General features: G+C 41.4%; 4 protein-coding genes across 4 annotated transcripts in view; 3 read left to right on the forward strand and 1 right to left on the reverse strand.

Moving 5' to 3' along the window:
* The window catches only part of adad1 (adenosine deaminase domain containing 1 (testis-specific)), a 46,263-nt gene extending 40,047 nt beyond the window's left edge, over window positions 1-6,216 (forward strand). Inside the window, exon 13 of the mRNA XM_084550589.1 lies at window positions 5,804-6,216. Within this exon, the coding sequence (XP_084406715.1) occupies window positions 5,804-5,830 (27 nt within the window). The 3' untranslated portion in view covers window positions 5,831-6,216. The remainder of the gene's footprint in view (window positions 1-5,803) is intronic.
* Window positions 6,217-9,564: 3,348 nt separating this feature from the next.
* cetn4 (centrin 4) lies at window positions 9,565-13,127 on the reverse strand. Its single transcript, XM_084550591.1, has 5 exons — window positions 13,044-13,127; window positions 12,617-12,772; window positions 11,964-12,092; window positions 10,984-11,121; window positions 9,565-9,802 (listed from the first exon to the last, which is right to left on the reverse strand). Exons 1-5 carry the CDS (start codon window positions 13,044-13,046, stop codon window positions 9,713-9,715), a joined length of 516 nt encoding a protein of 171 aa, XP_084406717.1. The 5' UTR covers window positions 13,047-13,127; the 3' UTR covers window positions 9,565-9,712.
* An 827-nt stretch (window positions 13,128-13,954) lies between these two features.
* bbs12 (Bardet-Biedl syndrome 12) lies at window positions 13,955-16,411 on the forward strand. Its single transcript, XM_084550138.1, has one exon. The coding sequence runs from the start codon at window positions 14,497-14,499 to the stop codon at window positions 16,321-16,323; it is 1,827 nt and encodes a 608-aa protein (XP_084406264.1). The 5' UTR covers window positions 13,955-14,496; the 3' UTR covers window positions 16,324-16,411.
* A 3,734-nt stretch (window positions 16,412-20,145) lies between these two features.
* On the forward strand, window positions 20,146-25,864 carry fgf2 (fibroblast growth factor 2). Its single transcript, XM_084550140.1, has 3 exons — window positions 20,146-20,361; window positions 22,630-22,733; window positions 25,672-25,864. The coding sequence occupies exons 1-3, from the start codon at window positions 20,184-20,186 to the stop codon at window positions 25,855-25,857; spliced, it is 468 nt and encodes a 155-aa protein (XP_084406266.1). The 5' UTR covers window positions 20,146-20,183; the 3' UTR covers window positions 25,858-25,864.
* The last annotated feature ends 1,268 nt before the right edge of the window (window positions 25,865-27,132 follow it).

The following is a 27,132-nucleotide window of genomic DNA, read 5'->3' on the forward strand; positions in this document are numbered from 1 at the left end:
AGTGAGTAATGAAATTTTCTTTTCCACTGGCAGTCACCACTACGTGATTCGAGAGTGTCGTCAAGACGCGCGTGCGTGAGGCCTATAGATACAAGTGTGTGAATGTAAACTTGGTTGAGTGCACCCGACAGGAAACTACAGGAAGACGGCACTTCCCATTTTCACTTTGAATCAGTGGAGCCGCAGCGATACCGTGTCATAGGTAGTCTTCGTAGGTGTGGTATTGACAACCTGAATGTATTCACTGCATCATGGCCACCTACACAAACACAGACCATGCTGCAACAACAGGAAACCCTTTTTAAGCATTAATGTTGTTGCAAAGAGAAGTGAGGATATAGGTTGTTGTCTCGATGCAGAAGGAAGTCCGCCATTGTGGAGAACTTCTAGCCATATTTAGGAATATTAACTAATATATTCCACATGGGGTTTTACTCCCTTTTGTCTCGATATTACATGTCAACCAGGGAAGTGCTTTGACCAGTCTGGTTTTAGCCACGTTATCGAGACACCCTGGAACGTTTAAGAGACTCGTTAAAGAATAGCATTGAAGCAACTTCAAATAGAAGACTTCACAATCAAAGTTGCTGAATATGCATACACGAACCCAACAGTTTCAGCAACAACATTTTCATTAAATAAGTTTCCAAAATACAAGAGTTTCACTGCAGTTAGTTTTTCAGTTTCGCATAGCGGCAATTAATGAGACTATTTCAGGTTTCAGTTATGAAATAAATCCACAGTTCTCAAGCTCCATGGACATCCACCGCTTGACTGCATTGCGCCAAGTGTCGAGCACTGACACTTGCGTTTAAAATTCAGCTTTACAGAATTATAGCTTTTTAACAATTTTTGTGAAGTTCGCCTCTACACCACTGAAATGTGTTTGAAACGAAGCAGTGGATGTGATCTGATTGAGGTGCAGACTGTCAGCTTTAATTCACAGGGTTTAATGACGATATATGTTTTACCCAGTTGTTACTGTTTCGCTCGTCATCTCCAACGAAGACGTGTACACATTTCAGTGTTATAATCCCCATTCCTAATTGGCAATGGTTGAAAAATATTAAACAAAACTAGCTTGAGTTTGAGTTCAGAGCCTCTGAAGTCTTTGTGTTCAGAGACGAAGGCCCAAACCCAGTCCAACCCCTACCATGACTTTAATGTTGGATCTGGGAAGGACCAAAACAATTGTGTTGAAATCTCGGCAACGTCAGAAGGACTATAAATGTTTGTGTGACTGAACAGTCCTTGCTTGTGTTGCAGTAAACTCTATTCTGATTACCAAATTAAGAGTGTGAGACTTTCTCGCGACAGCCCTAGCCCTCTTTGCTTTGTGCTCTGCTACGTACTGTAGGGTGGGGCGCCCCTGTTTCTTTTGGGAATCAAGGGGTAGAAGTCATCTAGCCCTCCAAATGGCCACCTGAAAGGAGTGTTTTCAGATGTGGACTCTTAATGGAATAATAGAAAAAAAAAAACTCCCAGAATGCCTTGCAAATGCATTTGCAGTCAAACTGCTAGTCAACCGAATGACAATACAATGTTTTCAGAAAGGTTTTCATGAGAGAAAGGGTTTTGTGAACTGAAAACTAGTCACCATCGTTTTTTCAAGAGTTGCAAATTTGTTTGGAAATATCTTCAAGTATTTTCTGTAGTGATGGTCATCTTCTCCAACTTGCAGTAGTATTACACATTTTGGAAATTCGGGAGGTGCCGTGTGTTAGTCAGCGTGTCCGACTACAAGGCCCGCTCAGTCTGTCTGCCCCGTCAGAGTTCGCGCACACGTCCTCTCGACACATAATCTCTACATCTGTACCTCATGACATGAGAAGAAAGGAAGTGAGAGTGAAAGAGAAAACCCCTCTCGTCTGTTCTTTCTCTTTGTCAGCGTAAGGGAACAGGTGGGTGGGGGCTTCGACTGGTCTGAGAGGTGCATCACCCTCTGAATCCCGTGTTATCAGGAGTCCCTTCTGTGATGCACAAGCAAAGGAAAATGCGTCCTCAGGTAGATTTATGATTCTAAAGAATTTCCTACTCGGGCTGCCATCAGTGAACCCCTCCTAACCCACCTGTGGTGTGTGTGTGTTTGTGGGTCTGCCTCAAAGTCTTACTAAGCAGCTGTGTCAAAATGAGAACTGGTGAAGCATTATCCCCTCCAACACAGGAAGATAAAGTGGTGGAGATATATTAAATAAAAGCAATGGTGCAATGGAAATGAAAAGTGTGCGAAATCAAGGTGTTAAACACATGCAAAAGCCTTCATCATCGGGTTTTATCGTCATAGATTTCTTAGCCCTGATTCCACTGAGTTGTTAGATTAATGTATGTTTAAAAGTTGAGCTACAATGTACTAATACAGACATAATACAATAATAAGAACTTTATTCACTTTTATTTTAGCCGCGTAAGTTTCTACACGCTGCACGCTGCTTTTTGTCTCGGCATATTTTGATTTTATTTTTTTTTGTTTTTTTGTAAATACAGCACTTGGGAGGCCACACCCAGCCGTCTCTGACTGGTCAGCTCCGACGGCCGGAGTGGGCACTGGTCATACATGTCGGAGTCGAAAGTCAAGCCATCGGTGTTGCTAGATATTTATTGAATGAAAAATTAGTACACATCCCTCAGTGCAGGATGAGTCATCAAACTTTTCCAAGAAAAAACCTGAGAGAAATGAGCTTTTCAAGATGTTTTATTGCATATATACTAGGGGTGTAACGGTACACACAAGTCACGGTTCGGTACGTACCTTTTATAAAAGTAAAAAATAGAGTAAAACATAAAACAACTGCATTAGGAGGGTTATCATACCATTCATTCATTTTGTTCATAGAGAGGAAAAGAAAAAGAACAATTTCTTGGACCTGAGGTAGTCAGGTAGCAACTGGCAACTTTAGTAACTTTATTATAAGAAACTAACTCCGTTTTATGTGCGTTAGCATGATTGTTGTGTTTCCAGTGACGTACCGCACCTCCCCGAAACATCGTCGGCAGACGGTCATTGTCTGGTCCACCACTTGTATTCCATCGCCGTCATGTTGCACCAGGAAACCAAAGAGTTCCCATTACGTTTCTTCTTCAGGCTAGTGACGCTTGTTGGCAGCTTGTAGGCACATTACCGCCACCTGGATTGAAGTGAGGACTCAACTTTTTCTTTTTTGTTTAAATAGGCTACTCACTCGGACATATTCGGCGTATGACTGCGTGCACTGAACCGTGACTCCCGTAGCGTCAAACCGTGGGACGAATACCGTTACACCCCTAATGCATACATATATATAATTTTTCAAATTCCTACTTTGTAAGTGTATCTCACTTAAAACGATGCATAAAACGAAAGAAATATAAAACCAGTAGACTAAAACTAGCCAGAACAAATCAGTTACTTTAAAACGTTAAGCTTTGAGAGCGCACCTTGTGCTGCAATGAGGACGTGACACAGTGTTGTCTGATGGCCTCGGGAGACTAAAGCAAATACGTCAGCCACCGCGGATGCCATCTTGTGCATTTTTGTCATTGTCAGGTCAGATAGTGACATGGAAAAAAGCATTTATACATTAGATTTAATTTGGATTTCAACACGTGTATAAACAGAAAACGTGGCATCTAACAATCAGGCAGCCCCCCAGTTTGCAGGGATTTACTGACCATCCTGCAGCTGGTTAGACCCAACAACCTCCAACTTAAAAAATAAATAAAACAAAGAGCTGTACCTATGGCTAAAATTTGCTACAGTCAGCCAAAAAAATTCTTACTTTTAATCGTTTAACGTATAGGCTACCCTTTACCTCTGCCATACAATGAACTGCTATCTAGTCCCCGTCATATCCAGTCATTGCACATCAACGAAGCATCTTCATTTGAATGAACAACAGTGGTTAAAAAATATTCAAAAAAACACTGGCTAAATAAGACAGTGGAAACAGTTCTAACCGTTGATGTCCTCACATGCACAACAAAAAAAGGCCTTTCACGACAGGGAAACGAAATTGTCACCACTGCCCCATCTGCATGTGTTTTGCTGAAAGTTTTTCCGTCAAATTTTTTTTGTGAAACTTTGCTGTCAGAAGAGTCATGTTTTTTTTTTTTTTTGTTTTGCGGTGGTGACTAGGACTCTCGGTCAGGGGTGACATGGTTGACATGTGACGCAGTGAGAGTTGCTCTTTGTGGTCAGCCAGAGTGTTAAACGCAGAGCAAAAAGTGCGATTTGAAGCGAACGGCAAACGCGACATAATGCTGACGAATGGAGGAAAACTTTTTTTTTTTTTAAAGTTAAAAGCTGCAACAAGGTGAGGAGGGGCGACTTTTTTAAAACATGCACAGTGTATGGAATTATACAGGTCGTAAAGAAAAAAAAAAAAAATTAAATAATTATCGATAAGATGCCTTTCCGTTGGAGTAAAGCGTGTGGGCTTTGTGCCACTGTCGCGCAAATTAAGTTGAGAACTGCGGAAGCCGCAGCTGAAATAAACTTCTTCAAATCTGTTATGTTTCTGTTGCCTGAATTATCTCTCATCTAGAGTCTGGTTTCTGCAAATGAATTCTCGACTAAGATGGAAAAAAAGAAAATATACACTGTGTAGTTCAGTTACTGGTAATGTTAATATAAATTTGCGGCACATATATGTTTTTTTCTAAAATAAACTTTAAATGCATGTGTCTCAAACTTGCAGATATTAGCAGGGGTTACCCAGTACAGAAGCACTGTAATTCACATTTTAATTGTCAGTGATTTATTTATAACATCACAGTCAAACCTCTAAAAATCAGTGTTTGAGGGGGAACAATTTATTGTTTTACATTGTTTACTTTCCCTCTGTATTTCACTATTACGCAGTCTCTGCATATGTCTCAGCCACAGTTGTTGCTCATCGGTATCATAATTTTGTTTATGTTTTGACTTGCTGTCACTCGGCTGCACTGCAGTTATGTCATTTTCTCTCGCTGAATGTTTTACCACGTATTCTCTCGGTTTAAAGCCGGCTTCGCACTGTTGCTGTGAATTCTGTCCACTTTATGGTATGTGTGTGGGTGACTTAAAAGAAGCATTAGTCATTTGTCTTTGTCTTTTCTAACAGACGTGACCGAAAGTCAAGAACATGTACTCTCACTCATTAAACGCAGTGACCTTGAGTATTTCAGATGATTAGACCATTAGATTTATTTACTTTATCTAACATGCAGTTTACTTTCTACTCCCACCTGCAGTAGTATTATTTCCTACACTGCGGTCTCCCCTTTGTGAACAGTTTGCATTTCCAGGTTGCGAAGCAAGTGGGCGCAAGATTGAAAGTTTGCATGCAACTCATGCACACAGCGGCTCTTTTTGCAAATAAGTGTGCATTTTTTTAGATTTTTCGACAAAAGTACTACATTAAAACGCCGAAATTAGAAATATTTTGTTATTTTACAACCACTTTTGCAGCCACAAGAACAAATGGAGGTGATTCTCAGCAATGCGAGAGAAGCGAGCGTGCTTGATATTACCGTAAGACTACAGGAAAAGATACGGGGAGGGCGTGGGTGGGGGATCGCCTGGTCCTGTTCATCGGTATGACTGGAGGGATGACATAGCTTGTTTATAATGATTCTTTAATTTCTTATAGTCATCATTCCTCAATGCAAATACTTTTTAAAAATTAAAAGATTGTAGTTATTTTGTGAATTAGTAATCATAATGCAACTTTGATAAATTCAAAAGAATGATAAGCACAGAGCCTGCAGGAGGTGAATTTACTGGTATGTTTACTTCAATGATGAGGATTTATGGCTAAATCTTTCCAAATATGTGTTTTTAATGAAGGTGACCAGACCACATAAAGAATCCTGACTTTATCGAGGCATTGAACCGACTGATCTGATGAAACCACGAAAAATAATGACACATTTAATTTCTCATCCGAGCGTGATCACACCCGCAGTTTCTTTTCTTCCTCAACAAGACTGTAAGAGGTAAACATTTTGTACTCGTTCTTTGGGTGTTATCACTCATAAGACATTAAAAGACCGTGCCCTTTCGTGAGTCCAGGTTCAAATTTGGCAGCTGAAAAGTAGATTTACAGACTCAAACACGATTTCAAATTCTAACAATGCAACAAAAACTTGTCTACACACAGCAACAGCAGAAAGCATTAGTGCTCCAGACTGTCGGATGTTGAAATGACTCATTTTGGACAAATATCTTGTTACTTTGAAACGTGTTTTTTGTTCAAAGAGATTGATAAACATGACAGTCTTAAATTAAAATGGCACACTGTTTAATGTTCAACCACATGATTCAATCCAAAAATACTAGCAACAGCAATTTTCTCGGAAGAGGATTGAGGCTCTGGTGGAGAAGAAAACTACTGCCATGACAAGGTATCATGCAGAAACCAGGTCAACACGATTGATCCCATTTAAGATAAACCAGAAAAGCGATGTATTTGGGACAGGAGACGTTCCGAAAAGCTTTTGAATCCACAGAATCTTTTCACCACACATCTGACGGCATTTGATTTGGCTTCTATCACCAGAGACACAGTGGTGATGCAATCACGCTTACTAAACCTGTCCATACAAACACAGAGCATTCTTTTCCACAGTCGTGCACACCTGACCCACTCATATCATTAAAGGTGTCTGGTTACAGGGTGGAAACAGACGGCGTATGTGGGTGAGTCAGGTGTGCAGCAAAACTTAACAGGAAAGGCACTTCTGTCATCATTGCTTACATTGAAAGCAAAAATATTCACGGCAATTAATTGTGTTTGAAAAATAAGTTGGAATAAAAAGAAGAGAAAAGAGCACATTAAATACTAAACAATACAAGAGCTGCAGTCTCACAAGGCCATTAGTCAAAACATTATACAGGAGATCCTCTATAAGTGGAGAACATGAACACAAATGACACCAAAGGGGAATTTCACACACATTCACTGCCTCATTGTGGTGTTAAAACTAGAAAATAAAATGTCAAAGCAACAGTAATGTGTATATATTTAGAAATATATATATTTAGATGAAAATGCAAACCTACCACTGGTGCGGTCGCTCTGCTTCTCCTAAGGACAGTGACGGTTAATAGCTTGTCTTAGTCAAAGGGGGCTTATGAATATAGCTTGCCTACATAATGGTGACACATTCTTGACATTTAAGAGTTAATAATATAATCATCTTTTACCAGCAGCAAACAGACGCGCAGCGCTTACTTGTTTTGGAAATTGATCATTTTCTGGGAAGAGAAAAAAGACCAAACAGCGGACCAGTGGGAGTATTGAACATGCAATCTGATGTGAACGCCGTTTAACCACAACAGCAGGGGAATAACACTCAGCTGAGGGGCCGCGGAGGTATTAGCGGCCGTGAAACTGCCACTGTACAAAAACAGCCAACTCCAATAGGAAAGTTTTGTTCTAAAAGTCAGACTTTCACCGTTTGAACAACACCTACTCTTACAAAGTAGGTTGCTCCATCAGGGTAAAGCTCCCTTTTCAGTTCAAATTGAAGTGATGAGTCTTGCTAAGATTTCTGAGTTTGCGGTAGTTTTAATGCTTCACAGCCGTTGGACGGGAGTCTAAAATGAGCTTTTCGGCGAAGTCCGTTTCTCAAAAATAGCCCCCACATCACTGGACTTAAGCTGCCTTCATGTGGAACTCGTGAATTCTTGATCACGGCTTTGGGGAGTTGTAAAACGTTTGCCGTTCAAGTGGTAGTTCTCGCGACTTACGGCTCATAAGTCACGAGAACACAGCTGCGAGGCAACTGTTATCTTCTGTGGGTTATACATGCTATTATCAAGCTAACAAGTGGGTAAATTAATGTAGGGAATGCAAAGTCATAATTAAAGATAAACTTATAAGCTCAGACCTTTATGAAAATTTCCAATTATAAGGTCATGAGTACCCCAACAAATGGCTTGTTCCCGTGATCACATGACCTTCATGTGAAGGCAACAAAAAAGGTCATAAGATGTGAAAACATGATATGCCAACCAACTTTAGGCATCAAGAAGCCATCAAGCTTTAATGTTTAGCAAGGTTACGACTACAATGTAGGAAATTCAAAGGATAACTTTGTTTTCTCAAAAAAAAAAAAAGAAAATTTTATGCAACTCAGTGACAATATATTAACTTAAAATTCACCTCTCTGATTTTGTAAAAGGTTTCGCAAAAATTTGCTGATGAAATTGTGCAGCAAACCACGGTATCCCTTTGGAAATGTACCCTTTCCACATCAGTTAAATTTCTTTTATTTCTCATTTGTTTATTCATTTTTCCACAAAGATATAGTTGAGACATTCATTATAGACTAGACCTTTTTAGATAAATTTAGACAATCAGATTATGTCTTTGTGAAACCGATCTATTCTGAAGTCCTAATGTTGGCTCTCTGTACAAAAATGAACTTATTACCTTTAGGATTAGGATTACCACGGATTGGAAGAGCAAACTACCATAATATCAAGACGTAATTCATGAAGGTCATATGTAATTTTTTTGTGTCCACTCAAAGTGAACATAAGCGCAGTGTTTCAGCTCTCACCTGGCGTGCGGTGTACTTTGAACTCCGAGAAGGTGGATGGATTTGAGTCACAGGGGGTTACATAAAGTGAGCCTTTGAAACACTGGCCTTTTGATTTGGCTCATCTGTGACAAAGCCAAGTTTCAGCTCAACAAAATGAAAGGGATCCAAAGTGATCCCATATTCTGGTGCACTTTAATTCGGATTCAATCGCGTCTCAGTTTGAGCCGATGCTGTGAATGTAATGTTCAAAAAGAAATAAAAACTTCTTGAAAACTCTTTAACCTGTGTCTGTGGAATGTTTTCGTTTTGTATGTGGAATTTTTTTCAAAAAATGGATCTCTCATCTTGGGAGAAAACTTTTCATACTTTCCGCCTGACGCTCCCTCGCCGTCTAGAACAGGTTATCACAACTTTCACAATCAGTGGCAAGCATCCTCAAAATAATAGGCAGCCGTCTGACGGTTCGGAAAAACACGTCACTACGATATCCTGTTTATTTTAACAAGGTTCTGTGTTTTGTCCAAAACCAGACTTCCGCCGTATATTATAATTAATCAGCAGGAGGAACATCTTTCCTATAAGACGATCACAATATGTAGGTAAAACAGATATGCGCTGTATCTTCTATAGACAGTAACAGAACTCAGAGCGTGAGTGAGAGTGACTTTTACTGAGTTACTCATCTCGGGTTCACGCTTGTCATTTCTGTCTACAGTAAAATAATTCTGGTTAGTCTACATCAAGTTAGTCATATGACTTTCACTGTCTGTCTGACCATTATTGGCATGTTGTGCTTTGCAGGATGCACTGCAGCGCATGCAATGTACCGAAATAAGCCTCCCTAAGATTTTCAGAACCAGTCTTTCTGTTTCTACAGATCAACAGCAGCAATAAGAAAGTACATGAAACTCTGAAGAGCTAACGACACGTCAAACCCGCTGAGAAATCAAGAGTTTTTCCACAAAATTAAAAACAAAGTTAATTGAAACTCAACTGTCAAAGCAGCTCTGATGAAATATATTTATTCTTCTTGCATTGTAGAAAATCTGTGCAAACATACAGTGTGGTAAAATATTTATTTACAAAGAAAACTATTCTGCCAAAATCTCTAAACAAAGCTACTGCTCGGATAGGAACAAATGTGAATCTTAAAAAAGGTCCTGGGTCTAGACTGTCACACACGCAAACACACAAACTCTCTGCAGGTTCAATAGAGATTGGTCTTCTTCATTATCCGCAAGAACTCCTGCTCGTTGACCTCGCCGTCTCCGTCTCGGTCTGCCTCGTCAATCATTTCCTAAAAGGATGAGAAACCAGATGAAACTGTAACAAATACAAGTGAATCGAGCGCGGTAGCCTTAAGAAATGACGACTTCGTGCGGTCGTGCAGCTCCTCTCACTGCAGAAGTTACCCAGGAATAACCCCCTGCTGTTTAAATACCACATGTAAGAATGTCACAATATAAGAGGAACTGGAGATGAGAGAACAGAAAGTATGTAATTTCTATAATAAGCATGTCATTTTACAAAATGTTTGCTAAAAATCATATAAATACCTACTCTCTGATTCTGATGAATTTGCTAAAATACAAGTGAATTTCTAGGTCTTTCTGTCTTTACGGTACTCTGATAACCACGTAAAGTTTCAAGTGTCGCAGTATATCTGAAACCAAAGCAACTTGAACTTGACTTAAAATGAATCCTAAAGGCCGCCATTATACATCAATCAGCCATAACATGTGACCATTGAAAGGGGAAGTGAATAACCCTGATTATCTGGCTACATTAGGCAGCAAGTGAACATTTTGTCCTCAAAGTTGATGTATTAGAAGCAGGAAATCTGGACAACTGGAAAGGATTTGACTTTGACATGGGCGAAATTGTGATAACTAGATGACTGGGTCAGAGCATCTACCAAGACTGCAGATCTTGTTGGGTGTTCCTGGTCTGCAGTGCTCAGTGGCACGATCAAAACTGGTCCAAGGAAGGAAAAACCTGCGACGGTAGCCAAGGTTCACTGATCAGAGTAAAGACCTCGCCCGTGCGCTTCGATCCAACACATGAGTTACTGTATCTCAAATTGTTTAAAATGTTGAAGGCTCCTACAATGGACACCTGAGCACAACACCTCGATCACAGAACAATGGAAGAAGGTGGCACACGCCCTTGCTGTTGCCATGGGGTTGTCCTTGGTCTGCAATAATGTTGAGGTGGTACGAATCTACACCTTAACATCTACTTAAATGCCAGGAGCCAAGCTTCCCAGAAGAACATTCAATTGTAACGGCACTGTCGATGAAGTTCACTTCACAGGATGCTGGGTTTTATGTTGTGGCTGATCGATGTATCTCGCCTACAAAGTACACCCGAGTGTCAAACACCAAGACCAAGAATCTGCATCAGACAGATTCACCATCCATCTGAATGCGCCACGCTATCTACGGTGGTAAGACACAAGCGCCTTGGCTACCACAGTACCTGCAGCTCTTCATCTGTGAGGTTTTCACCCAGCTCCTTGGCGACTCTCTTGAGGTTTTTGAAGGAGATTTTCCCCGTGCAGTCATCGTCGAACAGCCGAAAAGCTTTCATAATTTCTTCTTTGGAGTCCTTTTCGCTCTATTAACGTCGACCGGAGAAGGGACAGACAAAATAATCTACGTATTACAAATTCAAAACGTACTGAAACTTGTCTTCATTTGATCCAAATTATCAACTGGCAGTGGACCAATGTGCTGTTCTTAAATATATTTAATCCTACCAAATACATTGTTAAAGGTTTTTATTTGGCATTAAAGTGTGCCATTGTTTGTGCAACTCCTTACAAAGTAAATAAAGTTTATCCGTGACCTTCTTTTACCATATGAGCCTGACTGCTGCCTGAGATCTGCCGGCGCAGCCTTGCTTACGGTCCCGAGGTCCCGTCTTGTCACTAAAGGTGACCGGGCCTCGTGCTCCACAGCTGCCCGGCGATCTCAGGCAGGCGAGCTCAGTGGCTTCTTTTAAATCTCTTCTCAAAACTCACTTTTATCGATTGGCCTTCTCTTAATTTTGTTTCATTATTCATTGTTGTATGATTACTTTGTTGTGGGTGGGTGATTTTAAATTTTGAGTCCAATTTTATTTCTCTTGGTGGTTTTATTATGTTGTTGCCAGGAAATTGTATTTGACTCGTTTTATTTCTGTTGTTGTTGTACAGCACCTTGTAACTTGTTTTTGAAAGGTGCTATATAAATAAAGTTATTGTTATTATTATTATATAAGACTGTTAAAAAATAAAATGCAATTTTTCATGAGGAAACACAACTTTCAGCCTTGACTTTTACTGTAATAGTTTAGGAGCCACCTTGTTTTCAGAGCACCTGAAAGTAGAACTAGATACGAGACGTTTCCATTGCTAGAAAGCACAGTTTTCTAAACTGGGTAGTTTCTCACCAAATACATACATGCAACACACTCACCATTTTCAGTGTCATTATACTGAGAAAATCACCAAAGTCGACTGTTCCAGAGCCCTCTTTATCGATGTCTGCAATCATCTTCTTGATTTCCTCTTTCTTTGGTTCAAACCCAAGAGCTCTCATAGCAACCTGTGGCACAGATGACAGGAAACACAAGCTGAGGCTACTGTGGCACTGTTATCAGGTGTTTCTGTTAAATACACAGATCAGCCACAACATTGAAACCGCTGACAGATGAAGTGAATAACATTGACTATCTTGTGACAACTCATTGTTCTGATGGGAAACTTTTGGACCTGGTATTCATTGGCGCTTTAGGAACAACTCAAAAAAACATGAAGATCAGCACAAGGTGTTGACCTGGCCTCCAAATTCACTAGATACCAAACTGATAAAGTATCTGTGGGATGATCCACAGAGGCCCCTCCCCTCAAAGCCCCCCCACTAACAACATTCTGTTACCAGACACCACAGGACACCCTCAGAAGGCCCATGTCCATTCCCTAATGAGTCCCAACTGTTTTGGAGGCACAAGGGAGACCTGCACAATATTAGGGAAGGTGATCATAATGTTGTGCCTGATCGGTGTATGAATGCACACACAAAACATTGCATAGCATTTAATCCAATGCATATTAAAACCAGGAACACACCTTTAGCTCCTTTACGTCTATTGTCCCAGTCCCATCTGTGTCAAAGAGGTCAAAAGCTTCTTTAATTTCTTGCTTTTGCTCCTCGGTCAGTTCAACTTTGGGATTTATCTTTTTCCTTTGGCTAGTCGAGGCAGCAGATTTCCGGTAACTCGAAGCCTGAAAAAAATAAATAAAATGCAAATATTAAAATATAGATGCAATTACTCAAAAGGTAGTTAACTTTGTTAGTGGGCGTAGCAGGAAGAGTTATGTTTTTTTACGTTCAAGTCGACTTCTATCATGCTAGTTAGCTTGCATGCTACTCCACGAGACCAAACAGAAACAGCTTTTCGGGCTAAAAATAAAAAATTTTAGCGGCAAGCTCCGCAACTTTGTAAAGGCGAATGAAACGGACAAATTTGCACAAGATATTTGTGTAAAGATATACCATTTCAATTCAAGGTCCGCCCAGGAAAGCTTCAACGATGTTTGTTAGACGAATGTCAACAAAGCAAGCAGCAACGGCTGTTTCTTTTCCTATTAAATGACATCGCAGCCAGCCAATAGAAACCGCGAATACACAGCGTCTCAAGCATATTAACGAATCACAAGAAGGCATAGGCGGGCTTTAACGGTATACGCCAATCATCCTAACGGTTGTTTGTCTCCCAGCAACCAGGAAACACAACGCATGCGCAGTGCTTTAGCGTTTCAGCCGAGTGACAGATGGGATACAGGAGCGCATCCTATGATAGCATTTTAGGTAATTGAATTAAGGTAACGTTATATTTCTAGCGGATATACAGGTTTATATTACAGCGCTGACATTTATGTGTTATATTAAACCTTTTCACTTTTATAGACAGGGTGAATTTAGATGTAAATATGTTTTGTTAAAACATTAGCTTGTTAGCTTAGCTTTAAAGCTGATGCTAGTAAACTCTTCAGGTGAATTACTAGCATCATAAGTTATGTGCTACTTTTACTCATTTGGTGATGTTTTGTTGAACACAGTTAATTTATTATTAGCAAGCTACTGCTGTGGGTTTATTTGAATCAGTGTTATGGCTGAAGTTGTTACCAGGTGGAAGAAGAAAGAAGTATTAAGACCCTTCTGCTCAGGAAAGAGAGGAATAGGCCACCACATTGTGGATTTTAAGTAAAAACAATAAGCAATAGTCCATAAATATTACCAGCTAAGGGTACTTAACATATAATAAATAAAAATCCAATTCATATTGAATGGTTTATGTCTTGTGGGTGCTTAATATTTATATTAATGAATACTAATCCCTGTGTGAGCAGCTTTAAAATGTTGCAGCAGGTCAGGCTGAGGCTGATTTCAACTGCCTATAATAACAATATATTTTATTTATAGGCACCTTTAAAAAACACCCAAGGACACTGTACAAAGTAAGACAATGTTTAAAATACATAACAGACATCCTTTAAAGCGTTAAAAAACTACAAGTAGACAAACCATACTGCCAGGTTGTTGTTCCACACGATGCACGAGCGGAGGTGGTAGCCAGCAGGTAGCAGCAGCAGCCAGGTGAGGAGTGGGAGTCCAGCGCCACGCCACAGGTAGTGTCGTCATATTATCATTCAGTATGCGGTCTGTGCGTTTACCAAAACGGAAAGACCGCTGCACCAGCATAAACCAAAGTCTGTTAAACCATAAAAGACGTTCAGAAAAGTTATAAACAGTTACCGGTGAGAAAGTCATTCCCAAAATTTTAAGTCGTCATGGTAGTATTGTTATATGTCCTTTACTGCTTGTCCTTCTGACTAACATCTAGTTTTACTAACTTAAAGAGAATATTTGTGAGGCTTTAACTTGGTAAAAAAAAAGTAGTCGTGAAACCTTTCCTGTCCCTTTTTCCAATCAGGCGCCTCAAATAATGCTGGGAAGTGAAGTTATAAACAATCGGCAACACGTTGGACTGCAGAAGCTCTCAGCGCTCGCAGGAATCTCCCACTCCTTTTTGGGCCCCAATAGAAAGTACAAGTTTGTCCAAGATGACAGAAGCGGGGAGTCTGCTCTCGTGGGCTCGTGCTTTCGCGTCGTTGAAAACCTGGAGCTGACGTGCGCCGTCGGTCAGCTGGTCCACGAGACTCTTCAAGCCCACCAGAAGGTCTACCGCACGGGGTCCGGATGCTTGCTGTTTCTCGCTGGCGCGTGGAGCCGTGCCGCTCTGGACTGTCTTCAGAGAGGAGTTTCTGTGCTGCACATAATCTCAGCTATGTCTGAAGGGATGGATATATGCACGGATGTTTGCAGGGAATGCGCCGTTTCAACCGAGCGCCTTGGTGCGACGTCGTTGGAGAGATGCACCGAGTCATCGCATGGTTTAGGACCCATCGCTGAGGCTTCACAGGCGTCGTTGCGAGGGACGGCAAAAGTTGAGTCTCTAAAAATCAGTGAACAAAGGAAAATGAGGCTCAGCAGGCATTTTTATGAGCCCAAAGTTCTGCACAGAACTCATGAACCCAAGCTCCCTGACGTTTCTCACATTGCTGAGGGATTGAGCCACGGTTGTGATGACTCAATGAAATTAGTAGTAGAGGCCTTTCAGATGCAAACAAACCAAGAGACCAGCTACTCCACGTTTGACATCGCTAAGGTGGTGACTTGTGTGCTACCGTGTTTACCAGAGGAGCGCGCTTGCGTCGTACCTGGCTGCGTCGTACTGTTGTCTGCTGAACGGACTTCAGTTGCTCATCGTTTAAAAGAGCGAGACCTGAAGGTTGCTCTCATTAGTGGAGATTTATCAGATACCTATCGCCATCTTGGCTTTAACAGACCAGCGGGTCTCCAGCGCGTGAGCGACCGGTTGGAATCGAGCAAAGAGGACGAATGGGTGGAAAAAGTTTTGACTCTTTTGTTAAACCTGAAAGTCAACCTGATTCTAATCAGTGGCCTTGCGTGTGAAAAGGTGATTGCTCACTGTTGTAGACATCATATACTTGTAGTGGAAAAAGTGAAGGCTTCGGTTTTGAAGACATATGCCAATTCAACCGGAGCTGTTCCGGTAACTTACGCCACACAGTTGAGTCAGCACTGTGTTGGCACCGGGGTGAAGGTTACAGTATGGCGGGACCTCAGCAACAACGAGAGGAAGCCTGTAACAGCTGTGAATATTTCCACTGGCAGGCACAGCGGACTGGTCACGGCGATCCTTACGAGCCGTGTGCACGGAAAGCTGCAGCCGCTGGAGGATCAGTTCTGGGCCTGCGCTCATCGTTTACACCATGCGCTGAAAGACCGAGCCGTCCTGCCCGGAGCTGGAGGGGCAGAAGTGCTTTGTGTTTATCGCCTACGGGAACAAGCAGAGCGCTGCATCAAGAATGATGACTGTGTCCAGCGATCCAAAGCAGGGGCAGCGGCTAACCGCTACAGGGGTGTAGTGTTGCGCCTCATGGCAGATGGTTTAATAGATTACATATCCAGCGTAATGGTTAACACAGGAAAGTTTTCAAAAGTCAAAGCCAGGACGGTGGTGAGCCAGCAGCTGCTTAACTATAACCCAGGCATCGCCGAAAAGACGCCCCAACTTTTCTCTGAAACGAAACCAGACGAAACGCGAGCAGTGGAAGTTTATGATAATCTGAGTGTGAAGCAGGAGGCATGGAGGAAAGCCTTAGATCTCGTCTTCCTGGTTTTACAGACCGATGCAGAGATCATCACAGGCATGAGTCAAAAAACAGAAAATCTGACGCTGCTATGATGCTTTCTTTTTTCCACCAAAGTGTTTATTTAATCTGCAGATATTTTTTTTTAAATATATTTTTTTTTACGGCTGATATAAAGTAGAATAAAGTGATTTCACACTGTGACGTTTCTTGTCTTCAATGTATAGAAAGAAACTTTTGAATTCTATGATACCTTCGTTCTACCACAAGGGGGAGACATATGCTTTGGAAAGATAACACACTGAGAAGAGCGTCTGTAAAAACCTTCATGAAAGAATATTTTCAGAGCAGTTTTTTTCTAAGAATTTATAATTAACTTTTCCTCGGGCATGTCGTCTTAAAGCTGCGCTGCTCACACAGGAAATTTCTTTAAAATTTCTGTTTATTTTTACTACAAACCGAACCTGATTCACCTGGCTTTAGTTGCACATTACCTTATAGTGTGCACACCGTGTCTTCAGCCAGGGGAAATAGTCACTACATGTCCAAAACCTCTATTAGATTTCCCTCTAAAGGAGCATGGGAGTCATGTTGTCGTGCCAGCATGCCTCTTTGTCTTTGTCTCACTTCCCTTCCTTAACAATATTCACCTGTTCGCTTCATTGTGTGTCTACGGCTTGGCTAGGTGTATTCTCATCGGACACTGCTTCCATGCCAACTGTGGTGACTTTCTCTGCCACAATGGGGATGTCTGATGGAGAGGAAACGCTTCCAGATGAGGCATTTTGTTAAAACTTCCTCTCCTACGGTCAATGAAAGGTTTAATCGGTGTCAACCAAGCAACGCGTTGACCAGCAGTCTGATTTTTAAGTCTATTTCTACATGGATAGAAACGCAAGAGGCCATCAGCTGAAGAGACCGTTGACGACAAGTGATTACTGCTTGGAAAAATCAAGTAAACAATAGCTGACATGAAAGTAAACTTTCCTCTTGTGCACATCGTGTCTCAGAGGTGTCAGTTGCAGTGACACGTGAGACCTTCCATTTCCTCTGAGGTCAGAGAGCGAGAGCGAGAGCGAACGTCTTCTTCTTCTTCACGTTCTAAAAATAGTTCAGTGAAGCAAAAAAGCGCCACAAAGGGTTTAAGAGCGGAGCCATCCCGGCCTTGACTCAGGCATCCGTCAGCGGAGGGCGTGACATAGCGAACGCAAACGCAGAGGAGGCTAATCAGAATGGTTGGTGACACATGCGAGAGTTCAGGCTGAGTCCACGTTTTACCGCCTGCACACGTGCTTGCACACATTTATTGGTTTATTTCCCAGCTGCCACCTGGAAGCATGCAATGGGGCTGCTTTCGCAACGGGTTAAGCACAAATTAAACATTTTGCAATCGGAAATCATGCAGAGAAAATGCTGCTGGTGACTTTTTAAGCGATTACGGGTCGAAATATTTGTAAGGCTCCAATTTATAGCTATGCATTTAAACCACACGCATGCCTGCAGAGCACATGCATAGCTGTTACTTGGAGAACAGTGTCGTAAATCTTCATTCACTTTCCTCAGACGTCACCAGTTAGGGCGGGACAGTGGAGTGGTGGTTAGCACTGGTTAGCGCCTCTCCGCAAGAAGGTTCCAGGTTCGAATCTCCCTGCGTCTGCATGGGTTCTCTCTGGGTACTCCAGCTTCCTCCCACTGTTCGCTTGTTAGGTTAATTCTGTGTTTTTCAACCTTTCTTGAGCCAAGGTACATTTTTTTTCATTGAAAAAATCACAAGGCACACCACCAACCGAAAATGTTAAAAAAATGAAACTCTGTAGGCCATATTAAAAATATAAAGTCATTCTTGTCAAATTGTCTTGAATAGGAATTAAATAAACACAAAGAAAAAAGTCTTATATATACACAGACATATATATACACAGACACTTGACAATGGCATATTATTTGCAGGTAAAAATAAATTCGTTTTCAAAAATGTTTTTTAGACCAATTAGGTGAAATTGGATAATTTCCCACGGCACACCTGACGATCTCTCACAGCACACTAGTGTGCCGCGGCACAGTGGTTGAAAAACACTGGGATAGTTTTCTTGTTAGATTTAAATTTGACTTCCTGTCTGTCTGCGATTCTCCCTCACCTGTCTTACCTTGTGTCTTTTGTCTGCGTGCTTCTCCCCTCGTTGGCCTCTTCACTTGTCTCTCGTTATTCCATCAGCCCTTGTGTGAGTGCGTGACTGCATATATAACCCTGCCTTTCCCTTTGTTACTTGTCAAGCCGTCTGCGATGTTACCCCTGTTTGTTGCTGTTCAGTTCCTTGTGTTTTTGCTTTTGGCGTTTAACTGTTTTTGGAGTTGAGTTTTTATTAAATTTGTCATTTTGCATGTTGTTAGTTTAGCTTATCGAGGGGAAATGCCTTTAAAGGAGCACTTAGATGGATCCACTGTGAGCACTGAGTCCCAGAACACTCATTTAAAAATTCATGCATACTTGTGTGGGATATGGAGGGTCAATTTAAATACAGCTCTAATAAAAAAAGACTCACATCTAGCTCTCTCTTTAGACTGCTGGCTGTTTATGCTTCTTAAATAGAAGCATTTCCCACTACTGAATTTGGGAACAAGTTGTGTGGTAAAATTTGTGGTGCAAGTAACTCATAAATTTAGTTTAACAAGATTGTGATTGGCAAGTTGCATGAAAGGCCTGTGGTTTTGCTGCAGCAATGGCCTGTGACAAGGAGCATTATTATATTTGCACAGCAAAATATAGGTGTTAATGAAATGGTAATTCTTTCGGTGGCTGTCCTGTCCCAAAAATGTCTGAAACCAGCAAAACTCTTCCTGCATTTGAACTCCCCGACTATTTAACTCTCGGCCTAAGTCACCCGAGCAGAGCGGTGGGACGTCTGGTGTTTCGCTAACCAGTTCTGCGTAGGTCAACAACACGACGTCAGCCGAGAGCACAGCTGACTTTCTGCTGGTCCAACACGAGTTTTTAGATGTGGTAACCTTCACCCACAAGCACAAACCACTGAGGGCCTTTTTTTTTTTTTTTGACAAATGCAAGGCCTGGTCGGTCCTAAGATGAAGAAAAGAGGCAAATCCTGCAGGAAAAACCCACTGATCATAACACTGATCCTCCACTCAGCTGGTTTTGAGGAGGTCGGGAATAGCAATTAAAATCTTTTTCATCTGCTGGCATTTCTGCTTCACATTTTACCTAAGAATAGCACCGAGTGAATCACAGACGAGCTGGCTTTCCTCTCCGTGCACTCCACCAGGCTGGATGAATGAACACACTGGTCCTGTTCTCATGCTTGCTGCTGCTACTGCTGCTGCTGCTCTTGGCTCTCTGAACGGTCTTGGTGACACCGTCCAAGTTGCTCGTCCCCCCCCCCCCCCCCCACCTCTTCCTCACCCTCCTCTCCTTACCCGACTTCTGCTGGGCTGGTTAAACCGCTGAGCATTAGTGGGCGTGAGCATGTGTGTGCCTGGTGCTCATAGGGCGCATGCGAACTGAGGCCCGAAGGGGAAAGCCTTCCACATAGATCTAAGCCAGCTGCCTTGCTTTAAACACTTCTGTGGAAGAAGAGTGGTTGGGAGTGGAGACCTGCATGCATCCCCCCTACCAGAGGGCTCAGAGTACACTGGCAAAGCAGCTGCCAGCTCTACAAACAGCAGACGAGCAGCTACAGATGGCAGCGTTTGGCGTTTAGGAGCCCGCAGGAGTGTTTCTGCTTCTGGACTCAAAAGGCCCTTGCTACCCTGAGAGAGGAGGGGAAGAGAGGGGGCAACCGTTCGAGCAAACTGACCCCTGAGGTTAAGTAGAATCAGTTTGTGTGAAGGTCTGTGGTAGAGGTGGGAGGAGGGAACAGTTGGTGGGAGGTGGGAGGCCGCGGCGGGGCTCCTGCACTTCTCAAGAAGGAGACGAAGCCAGAAAGCGGGCAGAGAGGAGGAGATGGCCACGGGAGAAATCACAACTCTTCCCTCTGCACCTGAAGACGGCGGCAGCTCCGGCTTTACTCCCGGGAGCTTCAAGGACCCCAAGAGGCTGTACTGTAAGAACGGGGGCTTCTTCTTGAGGATAAAGTCTGACGGGGGAGTGGATGGAATCCGGGAGAAAAACGACCCCCACAGTAAGTACTTCCACCGATCCACTCCCCTTCTTCTTGCTGTGCACAGCACCACAAAGCTTCTTTATGTGCTTTATTCTAACATGCAGCAGGGAGGTGAGTGAAAATCCAAAAAATCACGGAGGAACGATGTGAATTTTCCAGCTCCCTTTTCCAGCTTATTAACAAAACGGGTGCTCTTGAGGAAACTACAATAACTCTAGTTCTACAACTCAAACTTTCTAAATCAATAGAAAGTTTTATGGAATACGCATTATGCTTTTAGTAAATCACAGTGCTGAGTCACGCTGCTCGCTGTGTGACAACACAACAAGGAGTTAAAAGCCGGAATAAAGGAGTTCCTGATGTAGAGGTCATTGCCGCTGATTGCTTTTACTGTAAGTTAGTTTCGTCTGTAAAAAGGAGGAGCTGGAGAATGAAACACGCATGTCTGGAAGTGCATTTTCCCAACATACTGTACGGTATGACATTTCCAGCATGTGTGCCCAAACAAATGCCCGAGGGAAACGGTTCAAGGGGATCTAATTTTAGAATAATTAAATTACCTTCAATTACAGTAAGTGTTAGCGTGAAACAGAGAGGATCAATGTGTCAGCATCATCGGGGTAATAAATTCAAAGTGAATCGTACTGCAAGAATCATATTTATATGATTTTTTTAACCAGAGTAAACTGACCTGAGCTACACTTCATCAATGCTCCTCTTGTTTAGACCACGATAGACCTGCCAGCCTTCACACACTTAAAGTAGCCCTAGCTGCCGCTTAGAATTAGTGAAATATGTAACCTGACGCATCCAAGCATCCTCAAGTAGGGGTTTCGTACATCTCTCCGAGTCTTTTGAGGTCAGCGTTGCCACAAATTGTTGCCCTCACATCCCCGACCCCTTGGACAGCTACAGATGAGAGATAAACTCCACAGAACCCGAGATCAGTTTCCCTTCATTCATAAAAGCTGTTGCGACATGATATACCCAAAGAACATCGAACACACCATTTATTTTTGTTCGCCTTTTTGTTCGCCATGAATCATCCAGACTGCCGCCTTAACGACAGACAGATGCGTATCTATCCAAAGTCTTAATGTGGATTAATTCTGGACAGATCCTAATATACCTTATGGGGCCCCTGCTTAAGTCTTGGTGGTTTGGCTTCATGCGAAGTACAACATGCTCTGCCCAGGAGCAGAAATGTCTCGACGTCTCAAATGTGCGGATGAGTTTAATTCACGCGGCTGAAACGTACTCTCTGTTATGTGTTGCTACTGTTTGGTGACTGATGTGTTAACTGGATTTTATCACTGGTCACTGCAGCCACTTGCCGGCCAAAAACACAGACGACCTATCTGCATTCAGTTGAAGGAACACGAGCTGATGTTTGTTGTACAAGAAGACTGATTTTAAAAGCATATTTAGTTCATATTTAATTCAAATTTTTATCTTATTTATAAAATATTTTATTTTACATAAAATGATCGTAATGCAAAATGGTCTGATCATTACCTTTGCAGCTAACTTTATGTACATTTTGGCCTCTTTTATATCTGACTGCTTGGTCTTACCAAATCTGACTTGCCCCCAAAGAAAAAAAAGGATGTGAGTAAATGCAACTTATTTTGGTTTACAGTGTGATAAAATTCTTAGTGTTGTTTTCACCAGTAGCCCTCATACATCTACTGTACCTCTGTCTGCTATGTGAGGGTAATAATTTAATAATTTCTCCTTTATTGATCCTTCATGAAAACTTACTCTGCATTTAACCCGTCGGTTCATTCACACAACAGTGTGTAGACTCAGTTTGGGGTATAGGAGCTAAACAAATGCAATTATATGTTTGCTTTAATAACATTAAAGGGCCTCTCTCTGTGAAATTGTTTCTGAGGTGCTGCCCCCTAGTGGTTTGAAATTGTTGAATGCAGCTTTAAGTATCAGAAAATTGCTATCCGTGTCTGTTTGTTTTTTATTTTTTAGAAGTGTTTGCTCTTTAAAAACAGTTTAATTCTTCTTTTTTGTTCTCGCTTAACACTGTGGTGTCTAAAATGCTGAAGAACAGCCAGTGTCTTCTTTTACTGGCTCTGCTGTGTCAGTTTCTTTAATGAGTTTACAGTTTCTCTTTGATTCACAGCAGTAACCTGGAGCCTAAAATGTTTGTCTCCCTTATCATTTTGTAGAAACACAGCTCTGTCTCTCTCCCTTTGATTAGACAACCCACAACTGAACTACAGATGTTTCCTGTCTTTGATATTTTAAACGAACTTTTGTCTTCATCCTCAGTAAAACTTCAACTCCAGGCGACCTCAGTGGGGGAGGTGGTCATCAAAGGAGTTTGTGCTAACCGATACCTGGCAATGAACAGAGACGGACGACTATTTGGAGCGGTGAGTGACCTGGATCTAGGTCTTTGCATTAACAAAAGCGACACTGTTCAGTTTCTGTTCTGCCTGTCACATATTATACTTTCGTTTCCTAAACAGATTCAAGCTAACATTTTAGTACGATCCTTCTCGCACCTACTCTGAATTTGTTCTGGTTGTTTGAAAAGTAAATTGAGCTCACAGCTCTGTCACGAGCATCATTTACTCTGCAGTGCTTTGGAAACCAAATATTTACCAGTACCCTGACAAGAAATCCTCCCTGTCTGAATATAATTAGCCTGGCAGCATCTCTGACTGCACTTTCTTTCGGAGACAACAGTTACACAAAATTAATCCTGTTCATATTAAGGCAAGATGTATTATAATAAATAATAATATAGATAAAACTAAAAGTATGTGGATGAGCAACAGCTAAAAACATCTCTTGTGTATTTTGATCGTAGTGACCAACATATGTCTTTCTTTCTATTCTTGAGTCTTGTCCTGTGCAATAACATGTTTCAATTCCTAATCCCAACGCAATTTAGATTTAAAGCCACTTGTCGTATACTCCAGACTGTTAAAGAAACAAAAATGGATAGAGGTTATGAAACGTGCTGTTGATTAATCTTAAATTTCGAGACCAAGATTTTATTGATGACATTATTGGTCTTTGACACATTCTGGACTCTCCATTTATTAACTTATTTGAGAAGTGCTGCCCCCTTGTGGCTTTAAATTGTAAAACACAGCTTTAAATAGTCAACTCTGTTTTCTCTTTAAGAACCAGGTTGTGATTTGTTCCATAAAACACATTGTGAGTGGTATTACAGTCTAACTCCGGGTTATGTTGTGATTTTGAATTTAATTCTATGCGTTAAGATGCAAACTAAACAGAATAGGATTCCCTCCACGAGATCTAAGATGGTTGTTGTGGAGAAAAGTGGGCAGCGAATGATGGGACATGTAATGTTTGCAGGATTTTATTGAGAAATACTCGGGGTCTCCCAGGACGACCTGAGAGACTGACCAGTGGAGGTGGGGGTTGAGCAATTGGACAGCAAGAGAGACAAAAGACCTGTCTGCATATTGTGATGGCATTTTTCAAGCGTTCATGTGAATTAGCTCTCACCAGTTCAGTCTGGCACCGGCGCTGCTCTGTTGCTACAGCGTTGTTGTTGTTGTTGCTGCTGCTTACAGACGAGCTGCTGGTGTGAAGTGTTGCGACTGATGTGGTTTGGTGGTTGTGAAGGCTTGTGTAAAGTCCATGTAATTTGAAAGAAGCATTTCCTCCTAATGAGAAGTTACAGCCAGGAGTTGCCACCCAGAGTGTCACTCTGTGCTGCTTCTACTTTTGTAGACCATTAAGAAAAAAACACTGCTGCCAAAATAAATTCTTGTATAGTGATGGACATAAAAGATTGACAGGGAATGTAGTTAAAGAAAATATTCCCCTATTTTTTCTGATTTAGCACTTTAGCTCTTTTTCTAATTGGATTACTTTTGCCTCCCCAATCACAACACAACTTGGAGTTTAATTTAAGGCCTCCAGATTGTGACAGAAACAAACATGGATTGAGAATATGCAACTAATCCTAATTTTTGCCACCATGTCGTCCTTGATGGTGTGGTGTTGATTCTCCATTTGTCAGTTTGTTTAAGAGGTGCTGCCCTCTAGTGGGTGGAAATTGTTAAATACAGCTTTAAGTACCACAAAATTAGCTCTGTTCACTTTTTAAATTTTAAATTCATAGTTTTGTGAGTTGTTCCGTACACATCGTGAGTGGTATGAAATCTACCTTAATTCCATGTGAAAAGGTATTCGGGCTGATTTCGCTCATTGATCATCTACAAACAGATCTCAATTTATTTTGGCTCATAAAACTAAAGAGTATTTATCATTTTCACATAAACTGATTTGTATTTGTTTTAGGATATGAATGAATTTTGACTTTTTTCAAACAATACACCATAACATTTTTCTGTGTATTATCTGTCTATGATGACCAAATAGCTCAGTGGCCTTTCAGCTGTAAACCCAAATAAATATACCACTCAGGAACACGCCAACGTGCATATTTTCAGCACTAAACTGGCATCATTGTTTGTCTGAAGCTTTTGCATAATGAATTAAACAAGGCAGACTGTGTGGTAGTAAACGTCCTCTGACTAACAGCTTCATAGCCGTGCAGTCACAGTCGACTAAAAACAGAAACTAAAACAAAAGCCTCTTGTTGGGCAGGGTGTTGGGCAGCTAACGCCCAGCGAGAGCCAGATTTTGGCCAGACATTTGGTAATTAATGTTCATGTTTTTTTACAAAAGGTGAAAAGAGGTGAAAATACATGTCAACAAGATAAAATCCACCCAATGATCAAGTCTTCTGTTACTGGCATTATGAATGATCAAGTCTTCTGTTACTGGCATTATGAATTATTCCACACTAATAATAAAACTGTAGCTACGTACGTTTTTTTTATTTTTTATTTTTTTGTTAAATGGGTTAATTTCCATGAAACACAGAGCAGGAACTCCCCTTTAAAATAAAGGATGTGGCATTTAGTCACGGGTGGTTTAATGCGGTCATTTAATGTCATAAAATCCCAAAATTACAAATGCCCTTTACTCGTAACAAAATATATTACACAAACTCAGTTAAAAATCAATCAAAATAAAGTTTTGAGAAGAAAACCAGACGCATCTTTGGCGTTGAAGTTAAACAGAAATCATGTGCATATACAGAGAGGATCGACAGCATTTTGGAAAGTAACTGAATGACCGTACTTACATTTTCTTTAGTTTATCATAAAGAATCTCTCAGAGGATTTCCTACATCAGACTAGATTCACAGTTTACATTTATTGTAATATTGAGCTTCCTCATTAAATGGCACAGTTAAAAATCAGTGCACTTAGCATCAAATTAAACTCGTGTCCAAATCTTCTTCTTCCTCTTTCTCCCCAGAGACGAGCGACAGACGAGTGCTACTTCTTGGAGCGGCTCGAGAGCAACAACTACAACACCTACCGCTCCAGGAAGTACCCCAACATGTACGTGGCGCTGAAGCGGACTGGCCAGTACAAGTCCGGAAACAAAACTGGACCGGGTCAGAAGGCCATTCTCTTTCTTCCCATGTCTGCCAAGTGCTAATCTGGGATCTGACGGGGAGGTACGCGGAAGAAGATGTGACGGCAATGACGACAGTTTTCCATCAACATTGCCCAAAATAGCTGTGATGCTTGACTGTTATATCCTAACAGTTTTTATTTGTGTAGTTTTTTAGTTTTAAAAAAAAAAAAAAATCCTGAACACGTCTGCTTTTATTCAGCTTTACTTTGAAACAGTGCCACATATTCAAACCTGGCTGCTTAACAATATGACCAGGATTTTACTGTAACCACCTGCTACGTTAGAGCAACTGGAGCCAGGTGCCTTGCTCAAGTGCACCTCAGTTGAATGGCAGCACAGCACAGAACATAGATCTTCTCTCTCTGGCTGAACGACTGAAAGCAGTTAAAATTTGCTCTTAAATCTTTACTCGGTTTGAGTTTATTTTATTAAACTAGATCCAAAGTGCTCTTAAATCATGTTTTTGTAATCTTTAATCTCAAAACACAAAATTTAGATCAACAAAATAAAACATAGGCACTCTAAACACACTAAATGCGAAATCCAGTACTTGCACATGCTTTAAAATCTACTTCATATTCACTCTAGGGACATTTGATTTTAAGCTAGCCTTGTGTTCCCATTTTTTTCCATGTATAATTGGAACAAACCAATCATGAGCAATTTGGAAGACCATGTCGTGATTACAATAATACACTAGCAACTAATTAACTTATTTCTGCTATGAGATGGTCTATCAGGCCAATCATATCTTTAGAGTGGGCTTTATGTGATGATGGACAGAAGAATAAAGTACTGTGGGACCTAGACGCCGTAGCCTTCGCCGGTGCGAGCCATTTATATTTGTGCGCTCGTCAGTCTGGCTCATTCTGTAACAACGCCACCCAAACACTAGTTGGCGCTGTGTCTTTTTTGCCAGTCGGGTTAATTTTTGTTTCTACTTCCCGCTTCACTTTCAATCTCTGAACCTCGTCAGTTAACCTTTCCTCCGTGTGTTCCATCTTTATTGATCCAAAACAATCCATTCGAAAATGGAGACGGAGAAGCAAAGCCGGAAATACTAAAGCGTAAACAATCAACAACCAAGCGGATCCAACCAATCACAGCTCTTGCGGTCTGCGTCGCCGCAGCGCATAGTTACATTTCTGGGGAGGGGCACGTCAGTTACGGCGCTAGGGTCTACGTTGCCGCCGTAGCTTAATTCTCGACAAATGCCTTAATTGCTGTTGACTGTTTGTCCTTTAAAGTTATTTCACTGTCGATGAATATGTCGCTGATAATCTTCTGTCCATCATC

Source organism: Chelon labrosus, assembly GCF_963514085.1.
Source record: "Chelon labrosus genome assembly, chromosome: 8".
Classification (NCBI taxonomy): domain Eukaryota; kingdom Metazoa; phylum Chordata; class Actinopteri; order Mugiliformes; family Mugilidae; genus Chelon; species Chelon labrosus.